Source organism: Mus caroli, unplaced genomic scaffold (genome assembly GCF_978045245.1).
Source record: "Mus caroli unplaced genomic scaffold, Mus_caroli_1 scaffold_2, whole genome shotgun sequence".
Taxonomy (NCBI): Eukaryota; Metazoa; Chordata; class Mammalia; order Rodentia; family Muridae; genus Mus; species Mus caroli.
The window spans coordinates 51,869,511-51,895,444 of NW_028227257.1; the positions used below are offsets into that span (position 1 = coordinate 51,869,511).

The 25,934-nt window shown below is 43.3% G+C and overlaps 1 protein-coding gene across 1 annotated transcript in view; it reads right to left on the reverse strand.

The window, feature by feature from the left end:
- Positions 1-25,934, reverse strand: part of Acoxl (acyl-CoA oxidase like) — a 291,722-nt gene that overhangs the window by 1,956 nt on the left and 263,832 nt on the right. Inside the window, 1 exon segment of the mRNA XM_021179280.3 lies at positions 21,329-21,430. Within this exon segment, the coding sequence (XP_021034939.1) occupies positions 21,329-21,430 (102 nt within the window).

The window sequence follows — 25,934 nt, forward strand, 5'->3', positions numbered from 1 at the left end:
AGTCTGTAATTAATACTCTTGACAAATCCCCAACTAATCTGTCAACTCTTGATGCTTTTTACCACACATTTCAAAACCACGAGATGGTCTACCCAGCCCCTGAACTTGCCACGTGTATTCATGTCATTATTCAAGATAATGCTCCCTTTGGGTTTCATTAAGGCAGATAGGCCAACTCTTGTCATGTAGCAGCCAATGGGGGAAACTCACTTTGAAAGAAGGCTTGTGAAAGAATACCATGGGTTTGGTTTGTCTAGTGTGAAATATAGACTTAAGAGGTAGAAATTACGGAAAGTGATTTCTATTTGCTCTAAGAAAGAGTTAAAAAAAAAAAAAAAAAAAAAAGGAAAGACCGAATGCTGGTGAAGAACGGTATTTCTTTTTCTTTCTTTTTTTTTTTTTTTTGGTTTTTCGAGACAGGGTTTCTCTGTATAGCCCTGGCTGTCCTGGAACTCACTTTGTAGACCAGGCTGGCCTCGAACTCAGAAATCCGCCTGCCTCTGCCTCCCGAGTGCTGGGATTAAAGGCGTGCGCCACCACGCCCAGCTAAGAACGGTATTTCTGTGCTCCTCATTCTCCAGGAGTGAGACCCCACCACGGGTGTTGGAAAAGAGCATTGAACTGTCTAGGGAAACCAAATGTTGACTGCCAGGATAGTTTCTAAACCTCAGGCTCTGGAATAGTCTGAAGCACCTCCGGCTTTCCCATCCTTACTTCAACAGAACTCAGAATATGTAGCTGGAGGGGTGAGGTGGGGCAGGGCAGAGCAGGGCAGGGTTCCCACAAAGCAGGCCCATTCATCTTTTCCTATCAGGAGCATAATCTTTAACCTCCTTTTACTCCCAGTATTCAAACTGTGGTACTGTCCTGCATCAGAGACCACACTGGACTTGAAAAGCTTACATGCATACTACACACTGCAGACAGCCATGGCCTCTTACAGCAGGAAGCTACTGCAAAGTTTCAGGGCCTCTAAAAAAAAGCAGTTTGGGTAAGGACCTGGAGATATGGCTCAATGGTTAAGCACACTTGCTACTCTTGTAGAGGAGCTGGGATCAGTCACTGACACCCACATGGTGGCTGACAGCTGTCCCTAACTCCAGTTTCCTCTTCTAGCCCCCTCATCCTCACCCTGGGCACCAGGGACATATATAGTGAACATACATACATGTAAGCAAAAATAAATCTTAAAAATACAATCTGCTTTAAAAAAAAAAAAAAAAAAAAGCTTGAATGTGGCCTGGATAGATGGCTCAGTGGTTACCAGCCCTTGCTCCTTCAGAGAACCCAAGTTTGTTCCCAGCACCCAGGTCAGGTGGTTCACAACTACCTGTAACACCAGTTCCGAGGGATCTATCACCCTCTTCTGGCCTCTGCAGGCGTGTGTGTGTGTAGTGTGTGTGTGTGTGTGTGTGTGTGTGTGTGTGTAGTATGTATATGGTGCACATACAGCCTAGCAGGCAAACACAGAGATGTATAAGATAACAAATACAAACCAGAAAGCAAGCAGAAGCATGGGGCACCAGGAGGCCCCGAGTGTGGATATGTGACTGTAACCCAGGGGAGGGGTTCCTGTCTCCTTTGATTCCGTATGCCCACCTGCTTGCATATTTTCTTTCTTCTCTACTGTTTGAGTCTCCCAGTACTGCCTTATCCAGTCAGGAAAAGGAGGTGGCCTGGAGGCAACAGTCTCTAAGCTTCCCACCCCTAAGCTTTCTTACTTCCATTCAGCAAGGCCCTGGCCATGTAGGAATTTGCAAGGATGTGTTTCCTGACCACTGCTTGCTCTCTGTGCAAGGTTTGCCTGCTTCTGTGTATCTTGCCTCTGTTTCCAGCTCCAGATGCTTTTGGGGAAACCCAAGCTGAAACACATGGAGAGATGAATAGCTAGTCAAATGAGCGGCTCCTTCCCTGCTTGGACACTGTGCTATGCTCTTTATATCTGTCCCACATGGCTCATTTAGCAAGTAGAAGGTGAAGAAAGTGAATTGCACAGGCTAGGCCTTGAAGAGGCTCTGAGGACCCTGCTCTTGTTCTCCTGTGAGGCTGATACTGTTAGCTGTCCAGCATCACCTGCTGGGCATTGGGAACCTAAGGAAGAAATGCTAAGGAGCCTAGGCCAACAGGCAGCCCCCACTGCTGATGCAGCAGGGGTCACCTCGCCTCCCCATAATCCAGTACTGTTGTGCCCACTTGACTGCAACCCCAGGAATGATCACACATAAGATTACCCAAAGAACTTCAGCCTCACAGAAGTGGAATTAATTACTATTAATGGCTTCTGCCCAGAAATGTAAAGCAAATAAGCTTGCTATGTCAATTGTACCCCATTTTTTGAAAGGAACCCGATGGAGTTGACATCCATCTCTAGAGGACTGTTTGTTATTTCCAACAGTAATTTCCTGCCCATTATTTTCAGCCAACTTGATTGGTTCTGATGAACCTAGATATTGAGGAACAAAACAAAACAAAAAACAAACAAAAGACAGAAGAGGAAGCAGGGCTGGGGATGGCTCAGCAGTTAAAAGTGCTTGCTGCTCTTGTAGAGGACCTGAGTTCAGTTCTCAGCACCCACATGTGGTCACAACTGCCTGTAACTTCAAATTCATAGGATCCATGTGTGCGTATATACACGGACACAGAGACACACACACACATAAATGAAAAAGAAAATAAATCATTTTAAAAAGCAAGGGAATCTTCCAGGCTGGAGAGATGGTTCAATTGCTGAAGTGCTTGCCACACACGAGAGGACCTGTACTGATGCTAGCAAATGAGAGGCATCAGATAAACAGGCACAGTCTGCAGCTGCCATGCCAGCCAGCTCTGGGGAGTGGAGGAAGAGGTTCCTGGGACTTGCTGGCGGGGTGGGGTGGGGGGTGGGGTGGGGTGGGGGAGGTGTGTGGGGGTGGGGGGGTGGGGGGGGCGGGGAGCAAGGGGGGTGGGGGGGGCGGGGAGGAGGGAGAGAGAAGGAAGAAAGGAGAGGGATGGAGAGCTACTGAGGAAAACATTTATATGGACACTGGCTCCCACACGGTCCACACTTATATCCAGGCACATACATACAAAGGAAAGGGTATTTTCAAGTAAATGCGAAAATGTGGTTTAATCCAGAGATGTGATAGGGACACAATTCAAGTTATTAGTGAAATGAAGTTTCTATATTATTTTTGTTTTCTTTTTGATACCGGGTCACACTATGTAACCCTGGCTAGCCTGGGACTTACTAGATAGACCAGGCTATTCTCAAACTAACAAATATCTGCCCATCTCTGCGTCTTAAGTGCTAGGATTAAATGTGTGCACCACCATGTCTGGCTTCTGTATTATTTGTGGTTAATATCTTTGTTCCTGATGTTACATACAACTGGTCTTCTCACTAAACACCCAGAGGCCTTGTTCTGACTCAGTCCCTACCTATTTGTCTCTCTGGAAGATTTGTATCTTGACGAATTCTGAATGCCAACTTGATTGGATTAAAAAACATTGGGCTAGGTCATGGTGGTACACGCCTTTGATCCTAGCATTTGGGCAGCAGGGACAGGGGATCTCTGTGAGTTTGAGGCCAGCCTGGTCTACAGAGCAAGTTCTAGGCCAGCCAGGGCTATGCAGAGAAACCCTGTCTCAAAAACAAAACAAAATGAAAAAGCAAACAAATTTAAAAAAAGGATAATCCTTGATGTCAATCTCTGGCCTCTACATGCATGTCCATGCACGAGTGAGTACACACATATGTACTCCTACAAATATAAACACACTCATATATATATATATATATATATGCATATATATATATGCATATATATATATACACACACACACACACATATACACACACATATACACACACACATATATATACACACACATACACACATACATATTATATACACACACATACATATATATATATATACACACACACACATGAAAATGAAAAAAAATGGTGGTGTTACTGCTGCTGCTGCTGGTGATGATGGTGGTGATGGTGGTGGTGGTGGTGGTGGTTTGTAATCCACAGGCTTGAACCCAGGATCTCATGTTTGCCCGGCCCTTCCATGATTATTATCACAGATTCTCTAGTTAGCAATAAATATAATTTCTTTATGCGCTGGCATTTCCTTTAGTGAGAATGCTAAATCACCATTACCTAAAACAAGAGTGCTGACACAGAGGCATCAATTTAACCACTTAATAAAAGCGTCTGACATTGATTCAAACTGCTGCTGATTCATAAGAGGAAAAGTTTCTACAGAAGTCAAGTGCGTATGGCTTTCCCTTTAGAATACAGGAAACCATATGAAAGGATCAGCAATGGAATTAAAGTAACCACAGGGCTGCGTTTGGTAGCATTTCTAACAGACAAAGGCATTTACACATAACGAGAAAGAATACTCAATTAGGTGGTTGTCACAGAGCTGCAGCACGGCACTTTCACACCTTTAATACCGGAGAATATGGTATCTGAATCAACTGATGGTTTAGTCTGATAAGCACATAACTGAGAGGGAGCGATTTTCAATTACAAAAATTTCTTCAAGGGCAGAAACCTCACAAATGCATGAAATACAGCACTAAACACAGCCATCCCTTCGGTGTCTCCAGGGAGTGCTTCTGAGCCTGAGATCCCTTCTTACAGACAGGAAACTGTGTGCTTAAATCCTTTAGCTGGAATGCAGTGAGATTTGCTGCCCCTTCAGGCCACCTCTGTGCTCCCCACCCCACCAGTCTAATATTCCACACAGTGGAAGTGCTGGAGCAGTGCTGTTACTGCACTCCAGGTTTCCTGGTTCTCATGTTTCAGCTCTTCCTTTAGAGTCTCTCCCATCATTAAGCCCACATTTCTGTCGGTCTGCATTCTAGACAGCCGCTCACCCCGTGTTTGAAGCATCAGGGGCTTTGGTTTATCCCCAAGGACCTCATTTCTCTACTTCATCATTTTCTGAGCACAGCTCCTCTTCCTCATACAGTTTTGCTTTGCCCAGATTCCTTATCTTCTTCACATGGAGCAAAGTTCTCTATGTGCCTTTCACAGCCTAACTAGAATTAGGAGCCCTTACAAGATGCTATTAAAAGCATTTGTGGCCATGAAACTCAAAAGTCCAGGACACATACCTTCTTGGTAATAATGATAAATCCATATGCTAAAGTCCAGTAGGATATGGACTTAGTAGACTTAGGTGTACAAGCCAATGCACAAGAATAATTGTGTCTACAATACATCTGGAACACATAACTGGAATTTGTACAATTAAAATGTGCCATTCAATAGCTTTAAGAACATGCAAATTAAGGCTTAATGTAGTGAGGTATGCTCAAGAATTCTATTGCTAATTAAAAAGATCTGCTGGAGAGAAATGACAGCGGATGGAGTGACATGCCATGTTCACGTTCAACAGAGCATCAAGTCTTTCCAAATGGAGAATAGAGTCAATATAAATGCAGGCAGGAAATATACAGGCAATTCTAAAATGTATAGAGAAATTTAAAAAAATAGGATAGCCAAAATTATTCTGAAAAGGATAGATACAATACATAGGAGATTTGTATTATCCAATATAAGATTGATTATAACAATCAAGATAAAATTAGTAAAAATAATAAAGTCAATGAATGGAGTTAAATATGAAATCCCTACAGCCTCCTAGTCCTATGTTCAGTTGATTCTCCCCAGAGAATGCAAAATACTTGAATGGGAAAAGGCAAGTTTATTAACATGTCATGATTAGATACTTGGCTAATTTTATGATAGTTATCCCACTTCTACCTCAACCTCATCCTATGCTCAGAAATTAGAGATAGGAAGTAGACATCGTTGTAAAAGCAAATGCCATTTGCTTTCTAGGAAAGCATAAGGGCCTATCTTTACAGCCTTCAGTTAGGCAAAAAGTTTTTAGAAAAGCCACAAGGGCACTAGTAAAAAATTAAAAACTGATGACTTATATCCCACCAAACTTAAAGCCTGATGCTTATCAAAAGATATTAAGAAAATGATTTGGCCACAGTATGGGAAAATTAAAACTTCTCATAATTATACTGTCTAGCAAATTCCTACCACATAGCATTATGCAGATTTTAATAGGACAGAGGACAAAATCATATATTTCACAAAAATATTAAGACATGTCAATGAGTAGTAAGCACTTGAAAGGATTATCAACATGATCAGATGTCAGAGAGATGAATATTAACATGGTGAGATAGCATGCCTATTAGCATCCATGACTGCTGCCTGACTGAGACAAAGGGACTCTGTATCAGTGACTGTGCCTGAGGTCACCTGGAGGTGAAGGCCAGTTGCTGGAGGCCATGACACAGCAGAGTTTTAGAGCAAAGAGCCCTGGGGAGGGAGAAGAGACAGGGAGAGGCCAGAGAAGTCTACATAAAGAAATACTAGTGTGTGTGTGTGTGTGTGTGTAGGGGGAGGATACAGAGGAATGGACTAACACATCACAGACATACACTGCACAGAAGGAGCCAGTCTGTCTGCTCCCCCAAGTTCTGCAGCAGGAGAACTGAGTTACACACACAGTCGGAACTGCAAGGGTCAGGGAAGGCAGGGACTGAAAAGTGGCTCCCAGAAACTTCTCCAACAATGGACACTTTCTCCAATGTGATTAAATTCTGTGTTATATAGTCTGCCCTGTGTCAAAACTCACCAAAGTATACTGAAATTTACATATTTCAGTGTTTGCAAAATGAGTCCCATTTTCCATGTTAATTTTTTATTAATATGTTTAAGGTAGAAGAAAAAGAAAGACAAAGTCAATTTTAGGGGAAGCAGTATGTGACTACAAACTTTAAACTTTAGTTTTTGTTAAAGATCACAGAAAATAGCATCTACCATCACTATATATAAAGGGTGCATTTTGACTCCTAGAAAGTAGGGAGGGCATAATAATATAGTTTAATATTTACGTAGTATGTATGAGAGAGTGTTAAAACATTCCATACCATACATGTGGAAGTCAGAGAACAACTTTTGGTAGTTTGGTAGCCTGTTTTCCCCCTTCCACCATGTGGACCCCAGGAACTAAACTCAGGTCATCAGGCTTGGTGGCAAGTACCTTGACCAACTGAGCCTACTCACTGGTCTAATAATACATTTTTTTAAAAATGGAAAATGCAATGCATTTTGTTTTCTTTATTTTACCATAAAAGGACAGCCCTTCCCAGAGGGATCTCCTCTGTTTGGAAATTGGTCTATAGGGCCAGCTATGACTGGGAGGGGTGCTCTAGATTAGATGAAAGGCAAAAAGGTCCCAAGGTCAAAGAGTGTAGCAAGGGTAGGGGTGGTTCTGATGCTAAGGTTCTGTTTCCCAATTGGTTCTTGATCCATCAGTAAAGATGCCATGGGCAAATTGCTGGACAGAAGGAATAGGTGGGACTTTCAGGTCCCTGCAGACAAGCTAGCAGACATAAGGGAAGGAAAGAGTTTTGGCCATGTTTCAGAGGGACATGTGAATCCATGTGAAATCTTGGGAATATCAGCCATAGGCTGTTTCTCCAGATGGGAGGGATGGGATGTTGAGCTGGGGCTAAAGGTAACTGAACAACTAAAGTTGAAGACAGATTTAGGGTACTGAGCCAAGAGTATTGGGCAGGGCATGCTAGCCTCAGAGATTAATAATGCCCTGCAATTGATCCAATAAGGCAAGTTGAAATTGAACAACTGTGTGTGTCTGTTTTTCATCCTCGAATTCAATATTCTTTGGGTAGGGGCTGGTGGCACAGTCTGTTCCCGGAGCTTAGATGGGGTAGCAAAAGCTACAGGCAACAAGGAAGACTCTTTAGCATGAGGCCAAGGGACAAGAAATGGCTCAGGTAAAGTGGAACTCCAAGAGTCAACTGATCTAGGGCCTGAGGAATTCAGAAAGTTCTCTAGAAAGGACTCTGACTGGGCCACAGCCATGGCTCCGTGGGAGCATGCTGCTCTAGCACGCTTGAGGCTCAGTTCTAGAACACTTTCATAAATCCCATCCTATCCTTTGTGCAGAAGTCACTATCAATGCTCATTCTGAGAAGACAGATTCTCTATTCCCTCAACCACAGAGGACACCCTAGATACTTTAGTAAAACAAACCTGAGAAGACTTGAAAGGATGAAGAGAGAAACAGATCTCTAGGGACTGACTCCTGGGTGACTGGCATGGTTTCTTTGGTTGCCAACGTGACTATGTCTGGAATGAACTACAATCCAGAAATGGAGGGCACACCTGTGATCCAGATCTTGAGGTTGGAAGACACGGGCTTTTGACCCAGATCTCAACATGGGATGACATGTACTTTTGATTTAGATCTCGAGGCATACAGAAGACCAGCGGAAACAACCAGCCTCATGGGACTGAGCAACTACTAGACTCTTGGACTTCTCACTCACAGCTGCCCATTGTTGAGTTAGTTGGAAGTCATTACAACAAATTCCCTTAATATATAGAGACATTTCATGAGTTCTGTGACTCTATGGAACCCCAACTAATACAGTGATGGTGGTAATTTCCTAAGATTTTCTTTCTGAAAAATTTTCTAGGATTTTCTTTCTTTCAGTGTAGAGATACTAACAGATGTCGACAAATACCCCAACAAACATATGCTGTCTCTCGCCAAAGCATCAGGCAATGGCAGCCTCACTACACAGAGTTGTGCCATATGATTGTTCTAGTATATCCAAGCCACACAGAGAAAGCTGTGTCCACCCTCCCAGTAGCTCAACTGGCCACATAGCGAAGTCTTCTATTCCCAACAGGTTGTAGCAAGACCCTCATGAGGAGCCACGCCTTTATCTCCTGGCAGTAGAGAGCTCCTTTCCTCTCCCACATAAGGTCAGAGAAGGCCTGGTAAGAACTTAGCATTAACGTGAAAGTGACAGACCACTTGGGGAAAGTGATGCCATCTTCCTGTCTCTCCCAATCAGAGGAATTGGTGAGGCCGAGTTGAACCCCCTACACCCTAGAGTTTCCTTTCTGTTGCTGGGTTTAAACATTCTGACTAAAGCAACTGAGGGTAGGAAAGGGTTTATTGTTACACTCTCAGGTCTGGGAGGAACCAAAGTAGAAGCTTGAAGTAGCAACTTTGGAGAAACACGGTTGCTTGCTGGCTTGCTGGCTCACTGATGCTTAGCTAGCTTTCTTTCTTTTTTTTTTTTTTTAATATTTTTATTACATATTTTCCTCAATTACATTTCCAATACTATCCCAAAAGTCCCCCATAGCGCCCCCCACTTCCCTACCCACCCATTCCCATTCTTTTGGCCCTGGCATTCCCCTATATTGGGGCATATAAAGTTTGCAAGTCCAATGGGCCTCTCTTTCCAGTGATGGCCGACTAGGCCATCTTTCGATACATATGCAGCTAGAGACAAGAGCTCCAGGGTTCTGGTTAGTACATCATGTTGTTCCAACAATAGGGTTGCAGATCCCTTTAGCTCCTTGGGTACTTTCTCTAGCTTCTCCATTGGGAGCCCTGTGATACATCCAATAGCTGACTGTGAACATCCACTCCTGTGTTTGCTAGGCCCCGGCATCGTCTCACAAGAGACAGCTATATTTGGGTCCTTTCAGCAAGATCTTGCTAGTGTATGCAATGGTGTCAGCGTTTAGAAGCTGATTATGGGACGGATCCCTGGATACAGCAGTCTCTAAATGGTCCATCCTTTCATCACAGCTACGAACTTTGTCTCTGTAACTCCTTCCCTGGGTGTTTTGTTCCCAATTCTAAGAAGGTGCACAGTGTCCACACTTTGGTCTTCATTCTTCTTGAGTTTCATGCGTTTATCAAATTGTATCTTATATCTTGGGTATCCTAAGTTTTGGGCTAATATCCACTTATCAATGAATACATATTGTGTGAGTTCCTAGACAGATACCAGGTACCAAAGTTGAATCAAGATCAGGTTAATGATCTAAACAGCCCTATATCCCCCAAAGAAATAGAAGCAGTCATTAATAGTCTCCCAACTAAAAAAAGCCCAGGACCAGATGGGTTTAGTGCAGAGTTCTATCAGACCTTCAAAGAAGATCTAATCCCAGTTCTTCACAAACTATTCCACAAAATAGAAACAGAAGGTACTCTACCCAACTCATTCTATGAAGCCACAATTACTCTGATACCTAAACCACAAAAAGACCCAACAAAGATAGAAAACTTCAGACCAATATCCCTTATGAATATTGATGCAAAAATCCTCAATAAAGTTCTTGCTAACCGAATCCAAGAACACATCAAAACAATCATCCATCCTGACCAAGTAGGTTTCATCCCAGGGATGCAGGGATGGTTCAATATACGGAAATCCATCAACGTAATCCAGTATATAAACAAACTCAAAGACAAAAACCACATGGTCATCTCCTTAGATGCGGAAAAAGCATTTGACAAGATCCAACACCCATTCATGATAAAAGTCTTGGAAAGATCAGGAATTCAAGGCCCATACCTAAACATGATAAAAGCAATCTACAGCAAACCAGTAGCCAACATCAAAGTAAATGGTGAGAAGCTTGAAGCAATCCCTCTAAAATCAGGGACTAGACAAGGCTGTCCACTTTCTCCATACCTATTCAACATTGTACTTGAAGTCCTAGCCAGAGCAATTCGACAACAAAAGGAGATCAAAGGGATACAAATTGGAAAAGATGAAGTCAAAATATCACTTTTTGCAGATGATATGATAGTATATATAAGTGACCCTAAAAATTCCACCAGAGAACTCCTAAGCCTGATAAACAGCTTCGGTGAAGTAGCTGGATATAAAATTAACTCAAACAAATCAATGGCCTTTCTCTACACAAAGAATAAACAGGCTGAGAAAGAAATTAGGGAAACAACACCCTTCTCAATAGTCACAAATAATATAAAATATCTTGGCGTGACTCTAACTAAGGAAGTGAAAGATCTGTATAATAAAAACTTCAAGTCTCTGAAGAAAGAAATTATAGAAGATCTCAGAAGATGGAAAGATCTCCCATGCTCGTGGATTGGCAGGATCAACATTGTAAAAATGGCTATCTTGCCAAAAGCAATCTACAGATTCAATGCAATCCCCATCAAAATTCCAAATCAATTCTTCAACGAATTAGAAAGTGCAATCTGCAAATTCATCTGGAATAACAAAAAACCTAGGATAGCAAAAACTCTTCTCAAGGATAAAAGAACCTCTGGTGGAATCACCATGCCGGACCTAAAGCTCTACTACAGAGCAATTGTGATAAAAACTGCATGGTACTGGTATAGTGACAGACAAATAGACCAATGGAATAGAATTGAACACCCAGAAATGAACCCACACACCTATGGTCACTTGATCTTCGACAAGGGAGCTAAAAACATCCAGTGGAAGAAAGACAGCATTTTCAACAAATGGTGCTGGCACAACTGGTTGTTAACATGTAGAAGAATGCGAATCGATCCATTCCTATCTCCTTGTACTAAGGTCAAGTCTAAGTGGATCAAGGAACTTCACATAAAACCAGAGACACTGAAACTTATAGAGGAGAAAGTGGGGAAAAGCCTTGAAGATATGGGCACAGGGGAAAAATTCCTGAATAGAACAGTAATGGCTTGTGCTGTAAGATCGAGAATTGACAAGTGGGATCTCATGAAACTACAAAGCTTCTGCAAGGCTAAAGACACCATCAATAAGACAAAAAACCACCAACAGATTGGGAAAGGATCTTCACCTATCCTAAATCAGATAAGGGACTAATATCCAATATATATAAAGAACTCAAGAAGGTGGACTCCAGAAAGTCAAATAACCCCATTAGCTAGCTTTCTTATACAGCCCGGGAAATCGTGCTACCCACCCACAGTGGTATGGGCCATTCTGCATCAATTAACAATCAAGACAGTCCCCCATGGACCTGATCTGAACTATCCCTCATCTAAGACTCAGGTTACCCTAGACCAGTTCTTAGTGTGTGGACTGTAACTTCTTTGGGGTCTGAATGGCTCTTTCACAAAGACCAATCAATCACCCAAGACTATTGAAAATACAGATATTTACAATACAATTCATAACAGTAGCAAAATTACAGTTATAACATAGCAACAACATAATTTTACGTTTGAGAGTCCCTACAACATGAAAAACTACATTAAAGGATCAGAGCATTAGGAAGGCTGAGAACCACTGCTCCAGACTGTTGAGTTAAGACGCTAACTAGAACATCTATCAACAGAGATGGGGTAAGGTACTCAGAATTTTTGTCTCTATTGCATGGTGCTAAGGTGAGATACCATCCCCCACAGTGCTAGAGGAAGCCAGCTAAAGATGCTTAAACAGATCCAGATTGCTTTGTGACATAAAGCCTCAAACATCCAGGTCTCAATCAAAAGACACTCATCACACTCAGAGCCAGGAAAATGTCAGGCTAAAAGAAGAGGACAAACAGGGAGGCCAGCATAGAGACGACATAGATAAAAGATAATGGGTGGAGACTTAAGTAGCCTCGTAAAAATGCTCAGTGGTTGGTGATGAGCAGGCTTGCACACAAGGACTGGTATCTGCACCCTGTCCAGGGTGGTGAAAATAGAAAATAGCCAAAGGCGGCGCTCAACATTACTTTGGGCATTAACATTGGAGAAATTAGGATTTTTATACACACAAAATCCTGTATACCAATGTTTTTTTTTTTTTTTTTTTTTTTTTTTTGGTTTTGTTTTTCGAGACAGGGTTTCTCTGTGTAGCCCTGGCTGTCCTGGCACTCACTTTGTAGACCAGGCTGGCCTCGAACTCAGAAATCCGCCTGCCTCTGCCTCCCGAGTGCTGGGATTAAAGGCGTGCGCCACCACGCCCGGCTATACCAATGTTTTAAAACCAAGTGGTTTTAACTTTTTTTTTTTCTTAAGTGGTTTTAACTGTTAAAAACTAGACGGGTTATTCACACTGTTGCATACCCACAGTGTGAAATACTACTTGGTAATTATAACTCAGGCTCTTGATACATGAAACAGCATAGATGTATCTCCAGAAAATGATGTGGGAGGGGGAAGCCGATTCTGAATCGGGTATGTTATGTAACCCATTGCAGAAAAGATGGTTATGCACATGAAGAACGGATTGGTGCATGTGACCTATGATTAAAGAGGAGGGGCAATGGAAGATGGTATGACCACAAAAGACCACGAGAGGGTTCCTGTGGTAATGGAAGCACACTGCCCTGCAGGAGATATTCTAAAGCTTTGCAAGGTATTTCCAAACGGGGGAAGTAGGTAAAGAATTGTGAAACCGTCGTGCATTACTCTGGACAGGTGCATATGAACGTGTTATTCTCCCCAAACAAAACATTTAATTCAGAAAGAATTGACCAAGGATAGCATACATTTCAAGTTAGATTCTAATGAGAGAATTTTATATAAGCCCCCAAAGCCTCCTGCTCTGATGTTTATGCCTTTTGGTTGGCATATAATGTGCACAAAGAGATCTAAGCTCAGCCGCTTGCTAAATCATGTCAGAATGAACACACTTATTTATCACACAGGTTAAGAAATAGAACATCTGCCTCCCCAAAAGACTTTAAAAAATAATCCTGTGCTCACACCTGACATTCTTATTACCCTGGCTCAGCAGTAACTCATTAGCTTAACAGAATGGGTGCCTGTGGCGATGATGTGAGCCTATGGCGGCCTTGGGAGCAACTAGCTGCCCAGGAAAGGGGGATGCCAAAGCCTCAGCTTCCACAGATGTACCAGCTCCCGCCCACAGGTCAAGCTTGTCCCTTTTCTGTCACATGCACACCCCCCCCCCCCCGCCCCTCCGCTATCCTTGTCTGGTTACTAAGTCCTGAACATTCTGAGTATCCCAGAGAAAGGAAAACTTTAAGCTCCACACAGCAGTGATTTTTTTTTTTTTTTAATGAAAGAGCAGGCAGGGACGGGGGAAGACACAGGAATGGGGTGGTAGCTAGTGCTGGAGAGATGGTTTACTGGTTAAGAGCATTGACTCCTGTGGCAGAGGACTTGGGTTTGGTTCTCAGCACCCACCTCTGGCAGCTAACACCTGCCTGTAACACCAGTTCAGGAGGATCTAACACCCTCTACTGGCCTCCTCAGGTATAGCATGAGCATGCTGCCCATAAGCCCATGCAGGCATATATACATGCATGTTCATAAAAATAAATGAATAAACATTAAAAATAAGAATTGAAGGGAATAGATAACTTACACTTACCCTCAGGATGTGAAAGGCAACTAGAAGGAGATTTGCTTTTCTATGTGTTATGTCAGAATGGATACACTGAGGGTTATTTGTTTCTGTTTCAAGTGAAATCCATCGGGAGGCAGAGGCGGGTAGATTTCTGATTTCCAGGCCAGCCTGGTCTACAAAGTGAGTTCCAGGACAGCCAGGGCTACACAGAGAAACCCTGTCTCGAAAAACCAAACCAAAAAAAAAAAAGAAAGAAAGAAAGAGGAAAAAAAATCAAGTGAAATCCATTACATTTTACAGGAATCATAATAAGATCATTGTCTGTAACTGGGACTGGGGTCCGGTGGGGTCCATCTCCTGAAAAGTCTTCTCGGTACAGCACAATCACTCTCAGGTACAAATTACAACCATCAGATGTTTGTGAATCCTGGACTGAGGGTATGACCCTCAGAGGGAAGAGTGTCCCACCCACTTTCCCAGCACGTGAGGCATCTCCCTGAGGGGTCCAGGCTGATGGCCCCGGAAGAACCCAGAGGGTGGGTATCTGCAAAACAACTCGCCTCATCTGCTGCTCTTGAACGAAGGAAATAGATCCTGGTTCATTTTCCAGATACACAAAACTCTACTGTGGCCATGAGGTCTGAGCAGGTGGCTGCCAGGTGAGAATCAGGACGGGTGGCTGGGTATGACCCCATGATCTTCTGTTACTGGTTAAACCAAAGAAACCAACCCCCACGTGTATTTTTCTTAACCTCAGCTCAATGGCTCCAATTTATCAGTTCAAGCTAGTGCTTCATGCCACTGATGCACACAGGGGTTGGGAGGGGAAAGGAGAAGGAGACATCCCTAGCCTTCAGCAGTGATCTGCAGCACTAACAGTCTTCCCGTCTCTCTGTTTTAAGGTCTTTGGTCCTAGGAATAGATGGTTGGATAGGACAGACACTCTTGTTTTTCCCTGTTATCCTCCAGAGAGGCACCAACAGTCCTACAGAAGAGGCAATGGGTTCAGCCCCATCCTGGTTACCCTTTCAATTCCAACAGAATTTGAAGCCTTTTAGTTTCATGTTCAGTGAGACCATTCCAAAACAACACCCCTACCTACTCCTTGACCTTGGTCCCCAGCAGGATCTGTGTTCTCTTTCCCTAGCAGGCTAGCTCTCACCATCTTTCCCTTTTGGCAGGGATGTCACAGCAGGGTTCCTATACCTCAGCACTTGCCAGAAGCCACACGAGTTGGACTTAAACTGGTGGGAAGCCGGAATCTTTTCTCACACATCCCTCTGACAAAGGAAAGTGAGAGTGTAGGCAGTAGCCAAGGCTTTAGGGCCAAGGAGCCCTGCCTCAGTTTCCTACTCCTGTGGATGTTTTTCAACACCCACTGCTTGAAACCTCAGCTCAGGCTGCACAGATCTTGCCATATGAACACCTGCTGAGCCGCCTTGGACAAAGGCAAACAGGGATGGGAAATCTAAGTGTTCTTCAGAAAGCACATCCCAGGGAGCACAGAAATCAGCCAAGGAAGGCTCTGCAGAAGGTGAGATCTCCGTGAGCACTCACTGAGCTTCATGACTTTGAGTGTGGGGCATACATTTTCCTGGAAGCTAAGGCTGAGACTAAAGGGTTCACAGCCCAAATCATCTTTCCCACTTACAGCTCTTCTCCTATTTTTTTTTTCTGTTGCTTTTTCTTCCCTGACTCTTTTAGCATTTGCATTTCTAGTCTATGTGTAGTTCAAAATAAACGAGTAACAAGTGAATACAAGCACCACATATAAATAAATGAAAACCTGTAAGGTACAAAGGTAATAATGAGGATCACCCATCTCCTGAATTTGAACAGTGGCCTAGAGATCCTTGCTTAAGGGACACTTCTGCACACTCTTACTCTAAGCCATTTAAGAATGAAGCCCCGTGCCAGTGGTACTGGGAACTACTGGAAGGACCCATCAACCATTAGTCTTGAATGTTCCTTCTCTTCAGCAATTCGACTATCTGATTGACTGAACTGAAACTTAAACTCTAGCCAGAAGGGTCATTCTAGCAGAGCAGGCACAGCCAAGCGCCCAGGTCACACCCCTTCAGCAGACCCCTGGAAGCTCTCACCAATGAAATGAATCATCTCTTCCTGCACAGAAGACCGAGGCTGCCAGGTCTGCTCTCTGCTTTGTCTTACAAGTGAGGCAAAGCAAAATGTGGGCTCTGCCTGGCACTTCTGTGGATGCATCAAAGAAAACATTCTAAGAGTCATAGGAGAAGAACTTGGATGGGCTTAGCTCCAGTAGAGATGTGTCCTAACTCAAAATAGAACAACATTTGGGAAGACTAGTGCAATGTGCTTGAATGTGGGGGTAGGGGTGTCAAAATTTCTTGGACAGAGTCCTGGCTGCTATTTATCTTCTCATTTTATGAATGAGTTTTTGGTGTTTGACCACTGAGATTCTCATTTTTGATTTCCTATGGCCTCTGAGAGGTAGAAGATTAGCCCTCTTATTAGGCCTGGGCCTCCCAAACGTCCCTTGATTCCTGGCAAATCCTTTATCATCTGTCATACATTGACATCTATGTTTCAAGTTCAGCAGGAAACAGAACCTAATTCAACATTTTGCTAAGTATTATCTTCACCATACTGAAGAGGGTCCTCTTTTGATCTGCAGCCCATAGCTAGGTCATGGTTCAGTCAACATACATCAACAGGAAAGCTTCCTTTGATATTGATTTTGCTATTAGTGAGAATAATATTACACACTTTCACATGGTGAAATCTTTCAGGTTTCTTCTCTGCATTCTCTATGTTTTTAAAAAGATTTATTTTATTTTCAACTAAGTGTATGTGAGTGTCTCTGTGTGGAGTATGTGCACATTGAAAGCAGTGCCCTAAGTGTCCAGAAGAAGGCGTGAGATTCCTCTGGCGCTGGAGTTATGGACCAATGTGAGCCTCCTCACATGGATACACACTTTTCAAGGCCGAGCCATCTCTCCAGCCCCAGTTATTTTTACCTTTTGTCCCAGTCCTAGCCATTTTCCAAGACTTATTTCTCCTTTTCTCAACAAGTGGTTAGGAGCCAAGAATGAATGCTAGCATGTTTGTTGATGCTTGCTGGTACCATTTCCTAGCAAGCACATTAGTAAAGAGGCTTGGAGGTGGGAAGATGCAGGTCTCTATAACTGTGGCTGGTTCCTGTTTCACTCTGAGCCTGTTTCCTCATTGGAGAGGAAGGTAAAACAAAAATCATTCACGCAGTTGGAGGATTGTGTGGAATGCCAGTTAGCCTGTCTGTTCCTGAAAGTAGCTTTTGATGTTGTTGTTGTTGTTGTTATTGTTTTCTCACATCAACTTTTCTGCTGAATATTATCAAAATATTTGGGAAACATCTTCAAAGCACCAGTGATTTGACAAAACAATAAAAGCAATTTTAAGAAAAATTAGAGAAATAAGAGAGAAAATTGCATTTCCCTTGAAGCCCTGTACCATTTCCAGCAGACCTGAACTTTCTCTTTGACAGAGGGTCAGTGGCTGAGGAGAGGGCCAGTGGGGATAACAGCAAAACACCAGAGACTGCACTAGGTAAAAACCTTAACAGGAGTCCTGGCCACAATAATCTGGATGCTAGGTAACAGGAAGGTGAAGTAATTCCTCCCTGAATTGTATGGATCATTTGAAGAAACCTCAAGCAAGGTATTCGTTTAGGGCTGGCCTCATCCCGAATGTCTCTTCAGAGTGAAGATGAGTAAGGTGAAGTAATTCCAATTGACTTTATGTAAATCATAGAGATCATTACAAAAGCACCAAGCAGCACACACAGAAGATAACACAGCTGACACAGTAGGAAAAGGAAATAAAAGTTTAAAGATCCAAGAACCTGAAATTGTTACCTGAAGGTTTTAAAATCTACAGGGAAATAAAGGACAATGTTAAATATATTTTGGGAGTAGAAACTAAAAACTGCCTCAGGGAACATGACAAAGAAAGCAGGGACCTGTTCAGATAAAGTCTAACAGCTAGAATAAAATCCAGGGGAGGGGTATGGGTTAGCCCCAAGGAGAATCATACCTGAGGAGCCAGGGAACTTGAAATACTGGAGGAAACACTTAGGCCACTTTCAGGGACACAGAATCCCTGCCTGTCTCATATAGAATTATCAGAACCCTCCTGCTGGGCATCTTCCATTGACCAAGGACCCCAAATCTATTTTTAAGAAAAGCTAATGATTTTCTGGATGACTAGAGGTTTCTGCAAAGAGGTATGGTGGAGGTGGGAAATGATGGAGGTGGGAGATGATGGAGGGGAGAGATGATGGAGAGGTAGGTGATGGAGATGGGAGATGATGAAGGGGAAGATGATGAAGGGGAAATAAGAGAGAGGGAGGTCATGGAGGGGGGAGATGAAATGATAGAGGGAGGAGGTGATGGAGAGGAAGATGATGGAGGGGGAGAGAATGGAGGAGGAGATGATGGAGGGGGAAGATGAAATGATGGGGGGAGGATGGAGGAGGAGACGGTGGAGGGGGAGAGGAAAGAGGGGCAGGTGATGGAGGAGGGGATGATGGAGGGGGAGATGAAATGATAGAGGGGAGAGAATGGAGGGGAAGATGATGAAGGTGGGAGGTGACAGAGGGGGGAATGATGGAGGGGGAGGTGCTGGAGAGGGAAGATGATAAAGGTGGGGGGTGATAGAAGCTGGTGCACCAGCTTCCTCATTCTCTCCCTTTTGAGAACACTTGCATGCTCCAAGTTGGCAGCCTAGAAATCTAACAAGAAGGCCTTTGAGCAACCCTGTTTGCCCTTCCAGAGAAAGGTAGTTCTGAGGAGGCTGCTCATCTCCCAGGATGATGTGAGAGTCCCATGGTTGACAAGTATGGAAATCACATTGCACTCTAAGAATACAAAAGCACTTTCATGGTCTACATAAAGTTGGTCTTCACTCAGCCTCCTTCTGCTATGTTTTTTTCTAGTTCAGCATTACTGATGCCATAGACTCAAATATTCTCTTATATAATAATTTTAATTAAAAAATAATTCTAGAGAACTCCGTAAGTCCTGTATTCACATCACTCCACCCCTTCTCTCTCACTCCAACTCCTCCCATATCCCTGAACTCCCTCTCAAATTCATGACCTCTTCTTTAATATTGTTACATACATACATGCATACACTCATGTATATGTAAAACACCTATTGAGTCAACTTAGTGTTGCTTCTATATGTATATATGTTTAGGGGTGATAGCTTGATTATCTAAAGATAACCAACCATGAGCTTGTCCCTGAAGAAACCTGATTTGCCCTCTCATAGCAGCCACTGATTGTCATCATCTAGGAGTGGGGCCTTGTGAGACTTCCTCCATCCATGTTGGCATGCCAACTGTTGTCTTTATGCAAATCTTGTTCAGCTGACCATGTTGAGATTTCATGGGTGCAACTTTCCTGTCATTTCTAGAAGACATAATTAAGTAGTGTTTTGGTTCTCTGACTCTTCATACTTCTAACCTCTTTTCTGTGTGTACTATTTTTTTAAATTAAGTTCTAAGCGAGTGCTCTCTTTGAGAAATGTCCCCATCAAAGACAGCCGCCACCTATCCATTGCTTCTCTTATAGCCACTTGTGCCTTCAAAGTTTATGTGTCAGAGGGGCTGGTTCGACTGTTCTACCCTACTGGCTTTTCTTCCAGAGGATGTGTGTTCAATTCCCAGCACTCACAAAGGTGGTTCAGAACTGTCTGAAACTCCAGTCCCAAGGGATACAATGGCATTTTCTGTCCACTGAGGGCAACTGCATTACATGTGTAAGACACGTCTTTAGGTAACTACTTATACACTTAAGATAAAAATGAATGATGTGTTGTCTTCAGCAATAAGGCCCTACCATCAAGTTGTGAAGCACAGTCTATAGCCTTGGCAATGGCCTGTGTTGTTTAGGGGTTCCATGGGACCCCTTTGGTCAACAACTCAACAAGATACAGCCCATTCCTGGCACAAGGTTTTACTTTGTGGCCTAAAAAGTCTAGCCTGGGCATTGTCCTCCTCAACATATGGCGACTCCATTTGGATTCTTTTCCTATATGTATATATTTTAGGAAACCTCTATAGCAGTAGGTTTCCATATGGTTTTTCAAATGGCACATAGTATTACTTGTCCCTTCCAAAATTCCTGAATAATCCTTCTATTCTAGTTTTCCATATATACTATACTCTTTCTCCTTCCTTAGGAGATTCATCATAGAAGCTTCTTCTTATAGTAGATGGGAATTAACACAGAGACCCAGAACCAGACAATGTATAGCAAAGGAGAGACTTTGGAGCCTTCAGTCCTGTATGGTATATCTTTATCAAATTCCCCTTGTGGCTCAGGGATCTATGTGGAAGAAGAGGTAGAGAGATTATAAGAGTCAGAGGGGCTTGGATGACTAAGGAACATCCTCTTCCAGACACAAGAGGACTGATGCACATATGGACCCACAGAGACGGTGGTATCAGGCACAAGACCACGTAGATTCAAGCCGGTGGGATCCCAGCACTGAGAAGGGGAAGCAGCCCCACCCTAACTAAGAAAGATGCTACTTATAATTGATAACTGCTGGCAAAGGAGTGTCTCTTATTGAGTGTCATTGGGCATATTAACTACAGTTTGTGTTTTTACAAATCTGTATCGAGACTCTTGATATAATGAGCCTCTCTGAAGACTACTGAGTCTTCAGTTTCTTTGTGCCTCTGCAGAGGAGGTGTACCAGGGACAGGCTTTGCTGCTGCTGCAGTGCCACCTCTGTCTGTGGTCTCTATCCCTACAGCAGCAATCTGGGATGGGTTAATGGCTCCACCTTACTTACAGGTGCTAAGTAGCTTTCACTTTCATTGTCACTGCTGACATAAAATTACCACAGGATTTTTCTCCTGAATATGAAGGACGAATTAATATGCTTTGGAAGGATTAGGAAAAATATTAATACCGATCTCCATCAAAACAAGGAAAACACACGTTCCTGTCTCTGCTCTCGACGTCAGGAAGCTCATATATAGTGAGTTAGTCTTTGTCACTTAATAGAATCATCACAGTCTGAAGCTATGCACACAAAGTCCTAAAGGCCTAAAGTCAACACTCAGAAAATGGCGACAGAGTGGCAGGGACATTTTCTGAGGAAGCCAAGAGCCGAAGGCTGCTGCTGCGCATGCACAGAGTGTCTCCTCTTACCTGAGCCCTGATCAGCATGCTGGCCTTGGTGGTCAGGTATTTATGTTCTAAGTACCAGCCTCGCTCCTGGAACACCAGCTTCATTCCATACAGCAGACAGAACTGAAGAGTGAGAGACAGGAAACAAGCTAACGTTAGAAAAACGGTGTCTGTAAGGATGTGGGACAACACATCCCGTTTCCAAAAACCAGAAAGTCCTTAATTAAAATGGCCATGATTTGGATAAAAAGTATGTTTTATTGTTTTAACTTTCCGATGAACCTTGAAAGCAAATCTAAAAGTAGGACAGACAGTAAAAGGGGGTCCCTGGTGTCAGTTCCATTCGAGAACTCTTAACACCGGTCAACCTTGGTTCACATGTAACTTCCTCCATGCTCTCCCCACCCGGGTGACTTAGAATAGACTTTGAAAGACACCCGTAGTTCTCTTTGCCTCCCTTCCATTCATGAACGATTCCCTGCAATGCCATCTTGATAGTTTTCCATTGAGCAGCACTTGATTAAACTTTCACAGAAATATCACTCCTCACTTACATCTCGCCTCAGGATGTTTTCCTGGTTACATTTCTGAAAGCAAGCACACTGGGTGACATCACAGGCAGCCACCAAGCAGAAATAAACTCATTTTCCAGAGGCAGAGTGGCTTTTCATTTAACTGCTCACTTCTTCACCATTTACTATCCCATCATTTCAAATTGTGGGGGCGTGCTGTGCAGGAGCCTTCTCAGCTCCACCCGAGCTTCAGCAATCAGACCTCTGACCTTCTCATTTCATCTCCACGCCCACTCAAGTCCCCTCTGTAGTACTGTGGCACAAAGCCCAGGCCTACCGCTCCATCCACAAACACTCCTCACCTTCGTATCTCTAAGATAATGGCTTTTGTGAAGATGGCCTTAGGTGGGAAGACAGCTCAGTGACAGGGTGCTGGCCTCACGTGTAAGAGCTCAGTTTGGGTTCCCATCATCCCCTTAAAAAAGTAAAAGCTGGGTTTGGTAGATAATGTTTGAAATCCCAGAACTGGGAAGTAGAGACAGGGGGTTCACTGGCCAGCCAATCTAGCCAACCACTAAACTCCAGGTTCAGTGAAATGTTCTCCAAAAGTAAGGGGAACAATGAAAGAAGATGCCCATTGTCAACCTCTGCTCTCCCATAGGCACATGTATCTTCATACATGGGTATACAAACATGTGCATATATGCAATATATGTGTAGGCAAGATGTAGGAAAAGCATGAGGGATAATGGAGTTCCTTACAGCTGGAAACTCTGGCTGGGAGAGTCCGATGGGAAGATGAATACAAAGGGTAGCTGTTGTAGTCTGAAAGAACGGTGCACACATGTGCTCTAAGGAGAGTCGTGGATCATCAGCCAAGGTGGCTCCCCTCAGGGAGGTAAGAAGGAGACAGAGAAATTCCAACATTGTACTATTCCCCTAGAGTCTGAATCCAACAGAGTTGAGAGGGCAAGGATCTGCCATGATTTGAACATGTTTCCTTCAAGTCCCCCAGCTGGAGACATAATCTTCAAGTTAATGGTCCTTTGAGGTGGAGCTTTTGAAAGGATGAGACCAGCATGTCACCTTTTATAGGGAGAAAGAACAGAACTAGAATCCTTGTCCTGTGATGTTCTCTGCCATGCTAAGATGCAGCAAGAAGCCAGCCCCTCACCGGATGCGATGGGGACACCATGCTCTTGGAACTTTCCAGCCTCCCGCACAGCTGTGAGCCAAATATATTTCTATTCTTCATAAAGTATCCATTTGGCGTGTTTTGTCACAGCAACAGGAAAGAAACTAAGATAGATCGCATCCGTGCATGCTAAGTGGGTCAGCTTCCCAAGGATATCCAGGGTAGAGAAGAGAGTAGAACTGGAGAGAAAAAGATACCCATCACAAGTCCTGGTGTTAACATCAGCCTCTCATCCAGTCCTACCAAATTCAAGTCAAAGTCCACTGAATTGCAGAAAGCTGCTGGCGAGCCAGCCTCTGCCTACACAATGCAGGCTTAGCTCCATCCTGTCAGCTACACCAGACTCTCAGGGCATTTACTGGCCGGCTGCTCTTTTCTTTAGGTTCTGGGTCACCTTCCTGCTGATACTGTGAATTGGCTTTTAAAGTCTGCTTGTTTCAGTAATGCAGCTTAGACTCTGCAGAGGCTGCCCTCCTGGCTTGTCTGTGTAAACAGGATGGGTGCTGGCTCTTTGAGGTTACCAGAATCACATCTAGGTAGAGGTACCAAGGGCCCAGGCTTCTGCATCCAGCTCTTCAGTGCTCTCAGTGCCAGGAAAGTCATTTATATTAAACTCTTCTTCATTGGGGATTAAGGCTATGAATGAGCTTAGAGGAGCTCTAGGAGGTACAGGAATTTCCTGCTTGGTTCTGTCTAGGGTCCAACAAAGGGACTGCCAGGGACAATCTCCAGTGATTCATACTATTTACTACTGACCCCGTGACTTCTGCTGCCTGCAAAACAAATCAGGAGTCTGTGACAACTTCTAAATACCAGACCTTAACAACATAGAGACTTTCATTCTTTTCCCGTGTGTGTGTGTGTGTGTGTGTGTGTGTGTGTGTGTGTGGTGTGTGCATGTGTATGTGCATGGTATGAGGTATGTGTGTGTGTGTTGTATGTGGTGTGTGTGTGTGTAATATGTGGTGTGTGTGGTGTATGTGCCCTGTGTGTGTGTGTGTGTGGTGTGCATATGTTTGTGCATGGTATGTGGTATGCATATGTGTGTGCGGTATATGTATCCATGCATGTACATACGGAAAGGGGGGGTATTCCTGCTCTACCCCTCTCTACATTATTCTCTCAGCACTGAGTTTCTCACTAAACCTGGAGTGATGCTGGTGGCCAGCAGGCACAGGTGATCTGTCTGTCCATCCCCTAATGACTTTTCACATGGGACTTCAACCCAGATTCTCACATTTGTGCCATAAGCACTCTTAACCACTGAGTCATCTCTCCAGCCCTCTTCGTCTTTTTGTGTATCTATTTTTCTATTTGAAGCAGGGTGACATTATGTAGCCCTGGCTAGCTTGGAACTCATTTACACAGACCAGATTGCCCTCAAATTCATACAAATCTGCCCACTTCTGCCTCTCAAGGGTCACGACCTGGCCTTTTTGTCTTTAATACAATCAGCCTTAACTGTTACTTTCTTTTTACTACATAAATTTATGTTTTTTTTTAAGATTTATTTTATGTGTATGTGTGCATACACGTGTATGTATTTGAGTGTGTGTGTGTGTGTGTATGTCTCATCTGTCATTGTGTGAGGGTGCTCATAGAGAACAGAAGAGGGTGTCAGATCTCTTAGAACTGTAAGTTACAGGTGGTTATAAGTACCTAATGCGGGTGCTGGAAATCGAACTCAGGTCCTCTGGAAGAGCAACAAGTGCTCTTAACTACTAAGCCACCTCTTTTTCCTACAAGCTTAGTTTTTGTGTTTTCTTGAACCTGATGGCTTCTAGACAGTCACTCTCTTTTTAAGATGCCAGAAAAGAGGAAATGTATCCAGATGTTTTTGCATCTCAGTGGTCCCTGCAGCTTCATTATGCCCTGAGTTTGGGATCTATGCTTTTATATGCAAAGTAAATACAATGTACTCTCATACAGTCACATAGTATTTTTAAATAAATAAATTGGAAAAGTGTTATATGCATTTGGTTTATAAAAATATTTGATCATTGAATACTTACACCTACACCCTTCTTACTATGAACAGCTTTTAATCAACCCATGAAGACATAACTACATCCTTAAGCAGATACTTACAGATTTGTTCTTTTGTAGCTGTCTCCATGATGTGTCTTACCCCAAGCCCTTTGAAATCTCTATGGATTTTGATTCAGTCACCTGATACAATATTACATACACGTTTGTAAAGTCGTGCTTACAATAGAACCTTTACTCTTCAGAGCTTAATGAAAGAAATGAGATAACTTTTTCTAAAAGCATATGGGTTCTAGTTTGGAGTAGGATAATCATAATGGTAAATGTTAGTGGTTGACTTCGCAGAATCTAGAATCACCTGGAGACAAGTCTCTGGCCAGGCTTGGGGAAGGGATTATTTGATTGTTTCCAGTGATGTGGGAAGACCTGTCCACTGTGGACTGCACCATTCCCTGGCTGGCATCTGGATTATGTATGTAGTGAAGGGAAGCTGAGCATTAACACGTATCTATTGTTGTCTGCTTCTTGGCTGTGGATATAATTTGACCAGCTGCTTCAAGCTCCTGTAGCCTTGACATCCTGGCCAGAATGGAGCAGACAGTAATCTTGAGCTGTAAGCCAGAATACGTAAATCTTTTTTCTCTTAAATCACTGTGTCAGAGTGTCCTGTCACAGCAACAGGATAGAAACTAAGAAACTGGAGTAGATGACTTTCCTCACTTCCTGGAAGGTATGAAGAGAGAGACAATTTGAAAATTCTGAAAAATAAATGGTAGCAACCAGACTGGGGAAGACCAGACTTTAAAACATGCATGGCTGAACTGATGGTAAGATGAACCTTTCCCTCTTTATCCTTCACGCAGCTGGTCCCTCAAGGCAGGTGCGCAGAAGCAGGTTAACTAAGCCATGGTTTTCTAGCTGGAAGGGGAGCCTC